The sequence below is a fragment of the Ciconia boyciana genome, chromosome 4 (genome assembly GCF_034638445.1).
Source record: "Ciconia boyciana chromosome 4, ASM3463844v1, whole genome shotgun sequence".
Taxonomy (NCBI): Eukaryota; Metazoa; Chordata; class Aves; order Ciconiiformes; family Ciconiidae; genus Ciconia; species Ciconia boyciana.
The window spans coordinates 17104996-17122285 of NC_132937.1; the positions used below are offsets into that span (position 1 = coordinate 17104996).

Here is a 17290-nt window from a genome sequence, read left to right on the forward strand (position 1 = left end):
TTTGTTCACAGGAAGGATACACCAGGAATTCAAGTTTCTCTCTCCAGCCTCAGCCTCTCGGTGCTTTGATTCTGACCACCTTTGAGAATAAAAGGGGAATTTAGCTCTTAAATGTGATTCGGTCAATGGTGTCTCGGTTAACACCATCCATAAAAGGACTGGTTTCTTTGTTGCACAGGACAAGGCTGAGACTACAGAGTTGAAATAGGAGTAGCACGAAAAAAATGTATCTTTTTAGCTAAAAAGGGCCAATCGTTAACCATGTAAATAAATGAGTGGCTATTGACTTTTAATAACACACTCTATTTTGTAGCTCATTCATGAAGAGGAGTGAGGAGAAAATGTTTTGAGGCTTCGAAAGATTTTTTTTTTTAAATTAGAGAATTACACATCATGGTATTTCAGTGCCACAAACACCTGCTGACAGTATGATTGCAAAACAGGACATTCTTGAGGCTACAAGAAAATGGGCACAAAAAAGAGAATCCTGTTATCAAGTAAAATATCTGAAGACTGTGGTCGATAATGTGTTTTTTTCTCTGACTTTTAAAAGCGTCACATCCTCAATTTCAAACAAGCAGATGGCTGCCAGAAACACTCTGAAACCAGCAAGCTGCTTGCATTGGACACATCATTTTTGGTGTCTTGGCCTCTTGACTGTCACATTGATTTTTATTTCATTTGGTTTTGATCCAAGGCAATTGGAGAGGATTTTAAAGTCACCAATGACCTCTGAATTTCAATGATGGCATTTTATCTAAAAGAAGAGATAAGGGCAGAAATGGCCATTCACTCACCATCCAATGAAAAAAAAATATAAAGACATCATTTGTGGTTTCAGTTGAAGCAGCTGAAGTAAGCTGCTGAGGCTCTACAGAGAAGAGGTGATACTGCTGGAGGGAGAAATGTTTTGAAGAGCGTGCAGCCATGGCATCACCTCCTTTTGTTGATAGTACACAGCCACAACTGATGACAACTTCAGCTCTAACTCCATGTTCTTGCACAGTAGCAACCCTGAGCTATAAGTCATACCTGCTCCTGGCTGAGTGTCTGAATTTTTGTTTCTTCCCTCTGAAAGAGTGTAGAAATGTAATCTTTGATATGAAGTTGGGTCTTAGGAAATGCCAGTAGATACAGAGCCTTGCATTGCATCTCCCCTGCAACTCAGACTGCTCTGAGCACATCAAACCTGACCTTGCTTCCTCCCAGTAAAAGGTAATATGCGTCTCTTGTTCCTCATATAGACTTCCCAAGACATTGTCTTGAGCTTCATCTCCCAGGTGCTAAATGGCTTGCCATGCAGGAGATAAGCTGAAGCTCTCGGATGAAGGATAAGGCTGATGAATTTGCTCCTTGGCAGCAAGGGGACCTCTGATGATGTGGGTAAAGGTCACCTGGAAGACAAAACTAAGCTGGTAACATCATCAAAAAAAATCCCAAGGTTGACACCCTGTGGCACACATGCCTCCAGCCAAGGGGGACCCTGGCCACTGTTAGTCATGTTTCTCTATATGCTGTGGGAAGTGTCTCAGTCCCTGCGGGACAGCTGAGTGCGTGACCATGTTAGCAGAGTGAGTCCCTCAAGGTTCAGATGGCTCCATGTCAGGAGCCGCATGGGCTGGGGTGCTGGTCCTCCTTCTGCCACACGCAAGGAAGGCTCCTATGACATGGAGTGACCTAAAGAACAAGGAGCCTCTGGGTGTCTTCTCAGTGATTTCAGTGGGCTTTGTGCAAGGGGCTCTTTGCTACTGCCAGCCTGCTCCATTCATACCTTACCCTTCTGCCCGATACTGTCTGTAAGCACAGCAGGTCCTGACTACACTGAATCAAAGAGGAGGCCAACTTCCTGATGAGGGGAGCGAGGCACTGCAGAGGGTACCATTCCTCCTGATTCCCTCTTCCTAAGGCATGTGTAAGGAAAGCTGTTTTCCTCCCTCACCTTGGTAGGGGCTCTCATGAACTCCTTCCAGCCATCTGAGGCTCCTGTTTTTACCCTTCCATCATCGTCCTGCACCTTTTCCCATCCATGGTGGCATGGTGGAGCCACTCCCTTCTCCCAAATGCCTACATCTCCTCGCTTATCCTCACCGAGGTTATGCTCTGCTCACGTCCAGGTTACTTTCTCCCCAGCACTCTTATTATTGAAGTAGAGACACTTATTCAAGAAACACTATCAGTGACGGTAGCATCTTATAGTGCAGCAGCTGCTCAAATTCAAGAGACCAGAACTATAGTATTCCTATATGAAGAGTACTCTGCCAAGTAATTTTGGTGGCACATAGATAAAACACTGATTTAATTTATCTGGATCTAGTAAAATCTGAAAAGAGCTTATAGGAAATCATGCCTATATCTTAGTTAATGAAACTCTGGGCTGCTTCTGGGAAGACTGACAATTGTAAAATCAATGTGCCAAACTTTCGTTCACAGCTTCATTGTGAAGCCATTACAGATATAGCAAAGACCGCCAGACTCACAGGGGTGTGTGTGAAGGCACACATGGGAATGGGGGGCACCACATTTTCTTCCTCCCAAGGCAACCTGGAAGTCTGCGGGGGCAGGAGAGCAAAGAATGGATGCTCTTGACACTGCCAGCACACCTCAGTGTTGCAGGGCTTTTTTCCTCCCGACCGATAACTTGAGCCTGAAGTCACCTCCGCAAGCAAACCACACGAGCCTTTGTTAACGACATTGCTCACAATGCTTGGAGAAGGCTGTTGGAGGTCTCAAGCCATCCATCTGCAACCCATCTCACTCCTCCTGTGACGAAGAGCACACTGGGACCTTGATTAGTTTGGCCAGCCAAGCTGCTACATTGCACCATTAGAGGAGGATACCAGAGCTGATGCAGCTTGATTTTACCAGCGCTCCTTGCAGCTCATTTGCTGCACCCAGAAACCACAGAAGGCTGAAATGAAACTATATGCACCATATCTGCAGGTCGCGTGTGCACTGATACCCTTGTGTTTATGTTAATGCTCATTACTATACATGGAAGGAGGGTGTGCAGAAAACATTGGTCCCTGGGGGATAGCACGCCGTAGCGATTTTCAAGCTGCTTGCTCTGCAAGTAAAAGCCAGGGTGCTAGCAAGTAATGCCTGCAAAGTTTGATGCCTTGATTTCTGCTGTGTGGATCAATATTAACAGTAATATCGTATTTCCAGGGCATACTCAACTGACAGAACTATTGATTATTTGGTATGTAGCAGTGCACTGATACTTGATAGCAAACTGGGACACTGAAACAATAAATGTGCAGTTGTTAACAAGCAACACAGGGCATTAAGTTTCAGTGACACAACTGGGATATTGCTTCCTTTGTCTAAAATGAAACATCTTTAACATGTCAAAAATATAATTTACTTATATGACTTACTGAAATACCTGGAGAAAATACCTTCTTCACTGAAACCTGCAGATTAAGGTCATGTTTCCAAATATGTGCCAAATTACATGAATAATTTTGTCCCCACTGTGACCAAACACTTGAGATATTCTTGAAGGGAAAATATTTTGTTTGATATGTTCAAATGTGTATTATATCAGATCATCTTGTGCATGAACAGATTTTAATGTAAGAAAAGATAATGAAACATTACATTTTGGTTGCAGTAGTTGAGCCAAAGTTATTTTTTTCACCTAGGTTTTTGATTCAGTGTGAAAAAGTAGGCATGTATACATATATTTGGATAGGGCAAACTTGAAATAAAACTTTCTTTATCAAAGAAAGTGTTTACTTATATTTGAAAGACATAATGCTATATCCTTCCATGAGCTGTTTTATTATATATGTCTACAATTGTCTCCTATGGACACATTTAACTATCAACCACCAAACCATTAAAAGGAAATTGTACAGAACACCAGTCTTATGACTGGAACCTATTGAAAAAGGAGCCTTCCTACGGTGAGGGAGAAAGAAATACTTTTTGTGAAGAAAAATAACTTGTGGCACTTGCTGTTGCAGGAAAGAACAACTGAATGGCTTAAAACTCTTTTAATCTGAGCTCGGAGAGGCAGGGGAGGTGACTAGTAAATATGCAGGAAATGCACCTGTACTATACATAGCCTTTTTCTGGGATAATATAGCCTTTTCTCTGCTATCAGTGTGTTGAACCCTGTAGGCTTAGCTGCCTTAGCTGCCGTCTACGATTTGGAGAGGTCAGGACCAAGGGAGGCTGAATCAGCCTCTGATGGTGGCTCCCATCTCTCTCCCACTGCTGACAAATGGAGTTTAGGATGATGGAGTCCAGTTTCTCAGTTGGGCCTGAGCCTCTTCAGCCACTAGTAAATTAAATGTGCCCAGAAACATTCCCAGGCATTGAGGCCAACTGGAACAGAATGGTTCGTATCTCTGCTTGCAACCATGTCTTAGCTTCCCTAACGCAGCAGCTAAATGCAAATGGCTCACTGGGACGAACCCTGATCCATGCTTAGGAATGATTTAGGAGTTTGCTAGTTGTCATGGACCAAAAGCATGCCAAGGACTGGTCTAGTTGTTTGAGTATACCCAGTCACACTCTCATGCTGAGCGACATTCCCAGACACTGCTTAACTTGCTTAAGACATGCAGCCTAAGACATTGGTATGACATATGTCCTTCTTCACCTTTTCCCACCCAAGATCACCTCTTTCCAGTGAGGAGAAGGGAGTTGTATGTCTCTAAGTTTGGTTATAACAATAATCTTTTGCTGGTTCATGATATCACTCTTACTCAGTGAGAAACTGTAGATTACTGCTGTCTGCAATCTAAGAATAATTGCAAGGAACAAGATGTTATGTGTTTAAAATGACAAAGATGTTATGCATGGGCAGCTTAACTTCATAACCAAACCACTGTCCTCTTTTTCCCATCCCACACCACTGTCATCTGCCTGATACTCCATCTTCAACATTTGCAACCTTAAATTGCATACCTCAAAAAAAGCATCCCACCTCAAGCAGTTGCCATATGCTCTAACCATGCTACACTGGAGGACCATAAGATGTCTCATAGGAACTTCTGTGCTGAGCTGCCCAAGGCAAAGCGAGTCTGTTTTCATGGGTCCCTCTGAGCTACAAGAAGCTGAACTCAAACACTTTACTTTGAGAAGAACTGACTCTATCAGGGCAGGGACCATCTGGCAGAAGACACAGCAGCATTAATGCAATCCCACACCAAGAGGGAAGATCTTGGTACGGTGTCCTCCAAGTCTGGGCACCCTCCTACCCCCCACAGGGACCCAAGCACTACAAGGCAGCAGAGGGAGGCAGAGGAAACATTTTGTACCTACACCCTCTTCACCACACACACCACAAAGCCTTCTCAGTGGAAAGGTTTCAAAGCTGTCATCAGAAGCTCTTACTCTCAGATCAGAGCCATTCAGATAAACCTTTGAATGGTTTTGCTCATGATGCTTGCAACACTTCTCTGTGGGCATCACCCGTGCAGCAACCAACTCATGGTTTGCAGATGGAGCTTGGGAAGGAGCACCTTATCATAATGAGTCGGCTGTATTTCAGCAATGGCACTTTCTTGGTGAACAGACAGCACCAAGGCTGCCATCCACCCTTTGCAGTGCCTGCTTTTCCCAAAGAAAACGTGGTGGAGACTTGGGTCAGGCACCTGGAGCCTCCTCCCAGCTCCTATTTGGACACCTCTGTGGCCCTGGCAGCTGCAGCTAAAAGCACCATGTGGGTTCACAGCCTCAATGTTTCACGGCAGCTCCCTGACTTAGGAAGCTGTAATGCCAGGAGGATGGTGGATGACTTCATCCCAGCAGAATGTAATACCTTATGATCCTATGATCTAGTGCAAAAGGCAGGAGGAGTGGGAAGCCCAGCAGGCACCTGATTGAAGAGGCTGGGGGAGATAAGAGGAGACAGTGTCCTGCTGTGCATTTCCTCCACCTCCATAACCTTCTCATTTTCAAAGAGTTTCCATAGGGCTGTGGCAGCTATTGTTCTCCAGACCTGGTGCATCAGCATCCCCACTACACTGACAGCAGTTTGGTATTCACATACCGCCAGCCCTTCTCCCTCTTCCTATCAGGAAAATGAGCAGCTTGTTTGGCTTCAAGAGGAAACAAAACGTGTACAACTCAGATACCCCTGTGCTAACGTGTACAGGGCTATGCTACGTACTCCATAACCAGCATGGGCTGCCTGGGCATACGCTCATGCTCAGACAGACCCAAATGCATTTACATCAGACTTTACAAACACATGTCCATCCTTCCTTCCTTCTAAAAGTGGTCATAGCAGCCAGATCAAACTTTGGCACAACCATTACTGATGAGCAGATTCAGAAATGAATGAGTTCCTTTATACCCAATTATCAAGGAGGCTGAAGATTCATACAGGCCATTAAGATAAAAAGGAGGCTAATTTAAACCTACAGCAAGGCTTAAGGAGTAATCCTGCACAGGCAGGTAGGTAAGGTCAATGTAAAAGTTGTTCTTGTTTCTGTTTGGCTCCGTAAAAAAGAAAAATAATATCAGGGCTGTGCATTTTTTAAAACCTGCATTTTTTTTCCTAAAAAGGGCTGAAATAGGTTTAAGCATCACTGTTATTATCTCAAAAATTACACAGAGACATTTCCACATGAATGTTTCCCTTTGCAGTCAGATATCCATATTCACCATGTGTGCACCTTCGATTCGGGGACTGCAGCTCCCCTGTGGTCCAAGGACTCAGGGTCCATTTTGTGTAGATCTTTCTGCCAAAATGGGTTTATTAGTGACTGGAAATATTGCAAGGTCACCCACAGCCTTGATAGAAACAGCAGGGTAGGACAATATTAGGGAGAAACTGTAAGTTGTAATATCCAACTGTAGTTGGCAATCCCAAGTGTATTTGGATTGCCTGTACCAGTATTTCACTCCCTTGTTTTCAAATGATTGTCCTGGCCCTAGTGATTAACCACCTGAATATACCGAAGAAGGATATTCACAGGAAGGATCTCATGATAAAAAGACTATTCTTGGCCCTCTTTCCATCACATCATAATCTGTCCACTAATATGGCTTGAGATCTCAAAAAGTCATAAGATGCTGCCGCTAAGTATCATTCTGTTCAGCTGAAGGCATTTTTACTTCATGCAGCAGGCAGAGGAATGCAGTAGCAAAGCCTTCAAATCTGTTTGTATAATAGATGAAGTCTTTGCTATATGGCATTTATCTTCCTTCAGGGAGTGACACCTGATAAATAAATCTCTAGTTCCCAGTGAATTTAAATAAAACAAAGGCAAATCATACCCCTGCATGTTGTAAACATATAACTGCAAGAATGCAAGTTCCCACTCTCCCACCATTTCCTTTGCTACGAAAGCTATAAAGTGCTGACCATCCTCAAATTCTGCCAAAATCAAGGGACCCAAATCTCTGAGAACATTACAAAGAGCATGGTGATAACATAGGAGGCACTAAAAGATACATCACTCATTTAGACTAATGAAATGGTAAAATTTACTTTTTTTTTTTAAGTTAGCAAAAAGCAAAAACCAAAGAAAGGGAGCTTATTAGCATATCAATAGGAATAATGGAGTGAAAATGGGGGGAAATCTAGTAAATGGGGTGATGTGTTTCCCAGTGAATAACACTAAGGTGGACAATTTTCAAACATCCTGGGATAAATAAAACACCGAACCACATCCTACCCAACACCACCACATTGTCCAGTTGGTCACCGCTGTACTGCGGTGTGCCAGTGGCAGTGGGTCCATTGGTCCTGCACTGCACCCATCCCTGGATGCCAGCCATCACCTCCAGCACTGACCACAGCTGCTTCTCTGGCCATCCTGCGTCCAAGCGGTTGAACATGGGCAAAACCACAGATCGCTGCCCAAAACAGCAGGGAGAGAGGGTACCACTGCCAACAACCACCTGCCACCTGAAGCCCTTGTCTAGTGGGTCTGCAGAGCTAGTTTCTGTGAGCATTACCATGGGGAAAAGCACTGTTTTCCATCTTCTGCACACCTGAAGAGTCATCACAACCAAATTAAACCCCTCAGCATTTCTCAGACTATCTGCCCACTCCCTGGCTCTCCAGATGCAGAACTCTACACCAGGACCAACAGACAGTTTCTTTAACTGGCAGTCATTTTGCTCCTCTCCATGCTTTCAAAGCTGAGAGCCATCAAAGATTAGCAGAAAAAATCATGACTGTTTTTCCTTAAGAAGCAGTACTGGTAATAGGCTTCAGGAAAAATCCTCCTAGATGCAAGTGATAAGCGTAGACTGTGTGAAGGCTGACAGGTCTGATTATAATTATCACTGAGAGGGGACTAGCACTAACCTCCCTTCTGGAAGGCAATGACAATTCCTGGAAGGGAACATGCAAGTGAATTATCATAAACAAAATCATTGCAAGTGGAACTGTCTTTCACTGGGAAACTAAATAAGGCCCTGACTTGGGGGGAAAAAAACCCAAAACCTTGAGCACTCATTAAAGTTCATCAAAGAAAATGGTACTCAATCATATGTTTAAGTTTTGCTGACTTTGGGTTGATGGGAGTAAAAGAATGAAGAAGGACACTTGAAGCATGGGATGGAGTCACGCACGTACAAGGTGTTTGGAAATAAAGGATATCTTCTCAAACCATATTTAAAGAACATGCTCTGCAACATAACATTAACAGAGAGCCCCAGAGAGCATGTTGTTCCAGACTGAGCTAAATATTCAAAACCAAGACAAAACTCAGGCAGCCTTGTACCAACCTTTCTCCCTCCCTCACATCCTAGTATCCTCACATCCTAGCAGGAAGAAAGCCGAACAGAACCAACATGGCGCTCTTCAAATTGCATCTATACATTAAGTTCCTCAAGTTGCATTTATACATTGATTGAAAAAAAACACATTGCTTTTCAGCAGGGTTTTGAGGTAGATATGGTAGGTAGTATTCCTTCAAGATCATCCTATCCTAACCTTCTTTGTGCTTTCTCTGACAGCATTACATATTTCTTAGGCTGCAGGTTGTTTTGGCATTTCTCATTCTATTTCCATTGGAAACTTGGAAATAGAGAAACTTGGGCAATCTGAAATAAGAGTAGCAGTACAGTAGCTTTTTCTTTCTGAACAAAGGGAAATGGATATTGTCTTCTTAATAGTGGGTTATAACTGCAGAGGAGATGAAGAGGAGAGCCTCAGAGTCAAAGGCAGTTCTAGGAGTTTCATTCTTATTATATCTCAATGGAGTGAAGCAAATAAATTGCGCAAGGAGACATATGGAAGCTCACTATGCAAATGGCCTATTTAAGGCTCTTACTTCCTAATTAGGTCCTGGTGTCAGGAGGTTGGTAACAATTATTCACACATAGATCATTTGGATACAATACAAACTGTTCTAAAACCCAAACCATTATAATGGCATGCATTAAAAAGAAGCCCTATTTAGCTTGATCTTTTTAGACTCTTTTGCTTAGTGCTTGGAATATCAGTTTTTGTGCTACACACATCCTAAATTTCGTGTCTAATACTGCAATAATGGGTTTGGAAGGGGAAAAGGAAGAAACAAAAACTTTCACAGCCATAATCCTTGTTCTTACCTTGTTCACAGATTTCGTCACTGGACTCTGCACAGGGAACCCACACTCTCTTCCCAAATTCTTCATCTGACTCTGTGGCATTTCCCAGAGCAAAGAGAAAAGAGAAAACTTTGATTGTGGGAATGACTGTGCAGAAAATGGTCACAAGCATCCAAAGTTTTGCTCTGCCCTTCTCCATTTCATTACATCATTCTGCATGCCTACCACCACCTGCCAGCCAGGGCCCTCTGAGCACCTGGTGCTGGGGTTCACCCTCGGCCCCACTCAGTTTTGGAAGGTCCCCCAAGCTTCTCCTTAACCCACACAGATGCGTAGGCTTCTCCTCCCAAGTAGCCCTGGTAAGCATCACAGCTTTCCCCAGCAGCTGCAGGGCATGCAATGAGCCATGATGGCAGGGAGTGCTGCCATGGATTCCTATGACAACTCACATCAGAAAGGCTTGGGAAGAGCAGGAAGGTGTCACAGGATGCCAACCCACCTGCTTTGTTTAAGAGTTAAAGCAGGGAGCTGAAGCCAAGGATTACCACATTGCAAAACCATTTAAAACAGGGTAAGTGCTTGTGATTCAATATCATGACTGCGGCAAACCCACTCTGCCCTGTGCTTCTGCACTTCTGGTACGAAAATGAGATCTTCTTCTCCCTTCTTCCCCTCCTGCCTCCTCTCCCCTCTTTGTCCACCTCTCGAGCCATTCACATAAAGGTGAAATATTTTACATTTTCACCTGTGGTGATGCAGATCAGAGAGTGTTTGCTTTGCTTTTCACTGATTTTGCCCAAGGCATCCTTTTAAGCAGCAGCCTGTGCAAAGATAATAGGTGGCACGATTCTCTGTAACTGGAATCAGCAACAAATCAGCCATCTGCCACTCCAGGGGTCTGAGATTAACCCAGCTACTGGACCGTGACTGCAAAGCATTTGCACATTTAGATTACGGAAGTGTGAGGTTACTGGTCAAAAAAAATAAAAGACTGAGAGTGGGGAAGGTGTGGGGAGAAGGGGTGGAAGATAGCCTTGAAAGAGTCCTCTGGATTAACCCTTCTAGACACAAGTCATCTCCTAACAACTCCAAGCAGACAACATTTCTCATTATAAAGTGTTAAAATGATGAGGGATTTGAAGGAAGCAACTTGAGATTCATGAGACATCATGTTTCAGGGAAATACATCCAAAGACACTTCTTTGATACAGGGACAAATAAAGACAAAGACATTCAGCTGCCTTGTCAATGACTTGCAATGCTCCTTGGGAAGTGTGACCAAGCTGCCCAGATGGCTTACTTGGACCACTTGGAAAGTACAAGAGTAACATTTTTGTGCCAAGATGGACAAGCTCCCTTACTCCAGAGCATTGTCAAGATATCGAGGAAATGAAAGAGATCTGCATTCTGAAATATAAAGGTTTAGGAAGGTCTCTTCATTCACTGTCCTCAGTTTACCTTCCTGAATAACAAACATCACATTGCTAATTTGCAACATGGATGCCATTGGTCCGCATTATTATTTGTCTGTATCTTTGGGATCCTCTCTATAAATCTGTTGGGAGTTGTTGTTTGGTAACTGAAGTATTAAGAGGTTTAAATCAGTAGTAAACACAAGCTGGCTCCACATCTAAAAGCGTGAGCCATGCTCTGTGCTGGTGCATGGCAGGTTAGGACAGCCGCCAGGGTCTCCTCTGCTCACTTTGATGTGGGCTTTAATCCCCACTCCTGGCATTTGCTTTTGTAGGTTGGCATCCCATGGTCAGGGATCTCAGGTTAATAAGAGGCGGTTGTGGCCAGAGAAAGAGGTGCAGCTGCAGCCAAAACTATCGGCAAGGACTGCTGGGAAATTCAGGCAAGGTCTGCATGGTGTGTGCCCTTGGTGAGGATGGTAGCTTAAATACATAACTCATCTCATTAAGTCAAAAGAAGCAACTGAAAAGCAAACAGCAAGCACATGTGTGCATACAAAACCATGTATTTTTATGCGTATACTTTATTCATGAAGAACAGGTGGGATCTGGTGGAACGTACAATGGCACACAGATTACTCCAAGTTACTTGGCCAACCCTCTTGTTGACATTTGCCATGGTTTCTTCACCCTGTCCAAGGTTTCCTGGGCCAAGCACTACATGCCCCTCACTTGTGACAGAGAAAAGTGCAAGAAGAGACAACAGCATCTCTTCTGTGCAAGCTCAAGTTCAGCTGCAGCAACTACATGGTTCAAGGCATATCTGAGAGGAGGAAGAGTGAGAGATTGGTTGCTGCAGACATCCTACTCCATACAATGCCTGCTAGCATCACCTCAGAAATGAGTGCACCTCCTAGCATTAATTTGGGACTGATCTTTCAGTCCTCTGCAGAGGAAGGACCATTGATCTGCGAGGAGCTGTGAAAAGAAGAGAGTAAGGAGAGCAGGCTGGAAAACACCTTTAAGTCTCCCTAAATTCCCCACTATTTATCACAGTATTTCCAAAAGGCGTTACCTGAGCAGAATTAGGTGCTCCAAAACCAGGTCCACGTGTCTGCAACCAAAGGTGAGATTTGAAGTAGTTTGGGTATATACTTGGGCATGTTTTTCAGGTGAAAGACAGGTCATGGGGATCATCCCACGCCTGGGACTACAAACTGGGCCAAGCTAACAACCCACCAACCCACAAGCTTCTGAGATGCAGCAAGTTAATGAGCCTCTGCCCCTGCTTTCAAAAGGTCTCCTTGAACTTGACCTGATGGCTGTATGAGTGCTGAAACTGCTGTTAAAAAAGGATCTGGACCCATTTTCAAACCCAAAGGCAGGGGTTTTCTCTTTCTCCAGTCTCCAATTTCTGTAAAGCTAACATAAAACTTCAGATCCAAACACAACACCACCCAGAGAGGAGTATGTGTATGTGTGTGTGGTGGAAGATCTTTGTATTCAGTTTCAACTATTGGACTACTAAAAGAATGCTTGTGCTGGTAACAATTTTTAAAAGATTTTTAAAAAAATCAAAACCCCATATAAAAAAAAAAAGGTACTTTCATGTACCTTTTCCTAGCCTGTGAATGTAGGGAAGAGGGGATCAACACAGGGCAAAGCCTTTTCTTTCAGACAAAAATCACAGAAAAACTCCAGCCCATCCCTTACAAATTAATTAACCTTATGAATTGCTGTTGAAGTTTCAGCCCTATATGATTTTTTTTTTTGCTTGTTTTATCCAGGCAGGCTTTGCAGGAAGGGGCTTTTGCAACCAAAGCACTGACACTGCGTTAACCAGCTCAGCTGAGCCGTGGAGCCACCTGGAAGTTGCCTCGTCCCTCAGCAAATGAGAAGCGGAGGGGAACACCGACGCAGGCGACGCTGCACCTTGCAGAGATTCGCGTGTCCTAGAAGTAACCTTGCATCAGGATACAGAGCCACGAGAGCAGCCTTATGGGTATGGAGAGAGGAGGAGGAGGACAGCGAGGAGGAGGGGAAGGAGTGGCAACAGGAAAACAATCAGAAAACTCCCTGGGAATCAAATCTTCTCTTCCTCCCTAGGAAGAAAATTAAAAAAATAAAAATCCCTCCCCAATACGGAGATGGCAGGAGGGGATGAGCACACTCGCTCCTTCTCTGCTTATAATCCTTTCCAGCAAAGCATCGTAACAGACACACATAGGCTAGAGACCAGCTACAAGCAGAACATTTCTGCCAGGCGCTTCCCACGCTGCACCAGCCCCGGGGTGCAAGGGGCTGCCCCCCTTCTGCTCCCTCTCTACCCCAAGTCCCCAGCAAGGGTCCCCTCTTTTTCCCAGAACCCCTAAATATCACTGGGGGTGAACGATGGGGGAGAAGAGGGTCACATTTAAAAAGCGAAGGGGAAGCAGAGAGGCAGGGGAACACCCCTGAGCCCAGCCAGCAGCCCTGCGGCCGCAGCCATTCTCATTCCCAGCACGTTTCGCTGCTCTCCAGCGCAGCCCGGCTTCGAAATATTAGTGCAGCACAGAGTGCCATTTTTGAGTCACTGCAGCTCCTTTTTGGCACTGGTTCAGCCTTTTGTCTTGCCTTCTCCTCCGAGCGCCCAGCGGAGGGAGGAGGAAAGAAAGGAAGAAAATAAAGCCCTGCTGCTTCACTGCCAGGGCCGCCAGCCTCCCTGCGGCACCCCCCGCCTCGCCTGCGGCACCCCGCACCCACCCAGCCCACTCCCAACCGAACCCAATTGGCAAACATAAATCTCTTCCCACCTCCACAGCAGCCAGTTCACAGCCTCCTTCTCCCTCTCCCACCACCCCTTTTCATCGCTCACTCCTTTGTACTCCTCTAAATTTTTCTAGCCAAGCATTACAACCTTCCACCTCCCCTTTCTCCTCCATCCCCAGCCCTCCCACCTCCTCCCCTCACATCGGCAAAAAAAATCATGCCATGGTTGCCAATGCACTGGCATATCCTTGGAGTGGAGAGCCACTGCACCCACAACACGCCTGGCAGGTCCAGTCCAGCTCACAGCTGTCCAAGCGCAGGTGAGCTGCAGTGCTCACGGGCGCACACACACATGTCACAGGGCAGGACATACTCCGTTTGCATCCCTTGGCATTGCTGTAAATACAAACTTCCTGCAAGCCTGCGTTTGGCAACCGAATTCCTCCTCCTGCTTGTGGGGCTGGGAGAAAAACAGAGGCGGAATAGTGAGGGAGGGAGGGTGTATTTTTTTAAGCAACCCAAACATGGCACCGAGCGCTTCCACCAACAACTTCTCAGCCTGCTGAGCTGGCAACCAGCTGCCAGTTCCAGCCTGGCACCAGCTTTGATTTGTTTTTGTCTCCTCTTAAATGCCCTCCTACCAAATATTTATTCCCTTATTTTTTTTCTTTTTAGGTTTTTTTCTTCCCTTTTTCCCTCTTAGCTTGTCCATAGAGGGGCTCCCTCCTACTCCCACCCACAAATCCAAAGCAGCACATGTGGAAGGAGCACCAAAGGGAGTGAAACTCGATGGACCAAGAAGGAGGAAAAAAAGCCCATATGTACACACAACATATGTATGCTCTTCTCTGAGGAAGGAGAGAGTGAGAGGTGCCCTAAAAGCAGGCAACACAACTCTTGTGCATGCCAGGATGTGCAAGCCCCAGCCCCCTCCACGAAGGAGGGAGGAGACAGGTTTGGTTGGGAGGTAGAGAAAGGTTGAGGCAAAATACATGTTCTCCATGGAAAGGACCCGACAGAGCCAACTTTCAGCCAGTGACGTGACTCCAATTAAACTGGAGTTTGAAACACTGACATGTGCATGACAGAGATAAAGTGGTGTAAAATGCACCTTGTCTGGTGCCTGGAGGAGAGAGATTTGGAGAAAAACATATAACAGTGCTGATGCTGATGCTGGAGATGGCTTGGGAGAGGCATGGATGGAGGAGAGAAGATGCGCTGAGGATTTTAGCATGGTGTCACGAGTGCATTAAGCTGCAAGCCAAGCTGGTGACCCAGAGCAGGGAACAGCCCTGTAAGCAGACACTTGTGTCTGTGGGGCTTTTTATGAGCTTGGTTGGACCCCCTTGGGCACTGAGACACATCAGGAGGGGCTCCTTGGAAGCCACAAGAGTTAGAGGGTGGTGAAACAGATGAGCACTCTCTGCGCCTCAGACCCGATGCCTCTGCTCCCTGCGGCAACAAGTCCCTCAGGAGGCCTGGCAAAAGTGCCAGGAAAAGGTTGGTTCTCGCCAAACATGCTCTGGCCACCCTGGGGAATAGCAGAGCAACTGGCTTGAAAGTGGGGTCACCGAGACAGACCAGGAAGACAGACAGACAGCATGCTCGGGGTGGTACAGACAAAACAGCAGTGTCCTGAGCAGCTGCCTAATATGTATCTTGGCAAAATCTCGCCTGGCTGTGGATGAAGCAGAAATCGCAGGCTGGAATCATAAACCAGTCAGTTGGTCCGACTTTTGCTTCCCTGGCCTGCATGTATAACACAGGAGGAAAGCAGAGGGCTGGATGACACCCTCTAGTTGCCAGGAGCCACATGGAGGAGCTGGTCCTTTGGCCGCTGCCAGCTGCTGCGTGTGGAGCAGCTGATGGGCAGGTGCTGAAGTGGACTTAAAATAAGTAGATGCCTTGCTGTGACTGCACTCATTAAGGGACGTGTGAGTTTGCATACTTAAACCAAGCCTCGGGCCTGTGCCCTTAGGAGCACCTGTGCCACTGGGACATGTCTCCTGCTTAAGGTCCACGTTGGAGCTTTGTCCAGGCCACTGCAGCACAGCTGGGGCTGGCTGGGTTGGATGAAGCAATATCCTAGTAGGGCCACCAAACCCCCTCTTCTGAGTTGTAGCTTCACTGTCCCAGGCCCTTTGCATAAGGATGTCATCCAGCGTTGGCAATGGTTCCTCCCAACATCTGCTTCCAAAGTCAGCCGGTGTCCATCCGAATCCTCTCTTCCATCTGGTTTACACGTCTGTTTTCTCTCTTTGCTATTCCTCAGGCTTAGAGTGGGTTTCTGCCCTTCCCTCCAGCCTTTAATACCAAGTGCTGGCACTTGGCAAGGCAGACTGGGTCCTCCCTCACATGCGTCCATGGCAAAGCAGACCCTGAAACCTCAATCAGAGGCCCCCACAGAGAAGCATCCCTGCCCAGAGGTATCTGTAGCTCATTGAAGTGACTCCCAGATAGAGGCACTTTCAGATCCTTTGAGTCGATAAATAAAGGCACTATAAATAAAAGATATTACAGACTAACAAGTTCTCAGTTGCAAACTGGAGTGGGAAAGAATATTTTAGCATCCTCTTGCTAAGCACATTAACTCTTGGCAGACATGATCGTTCAGGTCTTCAGAGCTGAAAACTTCACACAGTACGCAGCACGTTGAGTCCACATGCTCCATTTCCAGTTTCAACAGCTCTAAAATCTACACTGCCGCTGTGCTATATCCCCCCAGTGCAGCGAGCATCCAAATATTGTGTCATTTTGGGGGTTACGACAGTAAATATACACTCTGCAGTGATCTTTCCCAGGAAAAGCTCAGCCTTCACCACTGTAAGCTCACAATAGATGGTGCCTAAAGATTTTTATCAACTGGTTTCTGATGCTTCCCTTCCCAGGGTGAGCAAACACTTTGTATCAATCTGGCTTGCTTTAGTGCAGTGACCCAGCGCTGTGCTCCGCTGCTGAAAGTTCAGGACCCAGCTGCGGGGCTAAATTCTTGCTGACACTGTGCTGATTTCTCCATCTCTGTCACCCATGCTGCCAGGGAGGGGGGGATGTTGTTTTTTTTCCAGGCTAGGAAAGAAAGAAAGCAGTTGTGCAAAACACAGAGAAGATGTGGCAAAGAAGGGGGAGGAAAGTGATCCCAACGTGTGCGGTGAGGTTGAGGAGAGGAAATCCTTTGGGCAGCATGGGGCACTTCATCGCATTCTTCTTTTTCTTCACCAAGGAGAAAATCTTGCTCAAGAGGCAATTAAAATGTTACGGGCAAGGAAAAGCTTTTAGGATGCCTCGAAGAACTTGTGTGCGTGTGCAAGTGCATGGGGAGAGATGCAGAAGGAGAAATCACTATTAGTGATGGGTGAACTACAGAAGGTTGGGTGGTTTGTTTTGGATAAAGATCCCCACATGCAGATGCTTATCTAAAGCCCTCAGTCTTCAGAACAGGGCTGGGAATGTCTTAAGAACAGACCCTTCTTGCATGATTTCCAGTATCTCTCAGAGCAGTCACCCATGCCAAAAATACCAGGAAAACAGGTTGGTTTTTTTCTTCTTCTTCTTTTATGCAGTGTTTTGGCTCTTCTGCTTCTGATTCCAAGCAAAACCTAAAACCGCAAAGTCTTTGACTTGAAGGT

At 45.7% G+C, this 17290-nt stretch overlaps 1 protein-coding gene across 5 annotated transcripts in view; it reads right to left on the minus strand.

Moving 5' to 3' along the window:
* SETBP1 (SET binding protein 1) overlaps positions 1 to 17290 on the minus strand; it is a 283375-nt gene that overhangs the window by 152955 nt on the left and 113130 nt on the right. For 3 of the 5 annotated variants that reach the window (XM_072859828.1, XM_072859825.1, XM_072859826.1), the window contains one exon: positions 9526 to 9597. The exons of the other annotated variants lie outside the window; for them this stretch is intronic. In XM_072859828.1, the coding sequence (XP_072715929.1) occupies positions 9526 to 9597 (72 nt within the window). The remainder of the gene's footprint in view (positions 1 to 9525; positions 9598 to 17290) is intronic. 5 annotated transcript variants of the gene reach the window in all.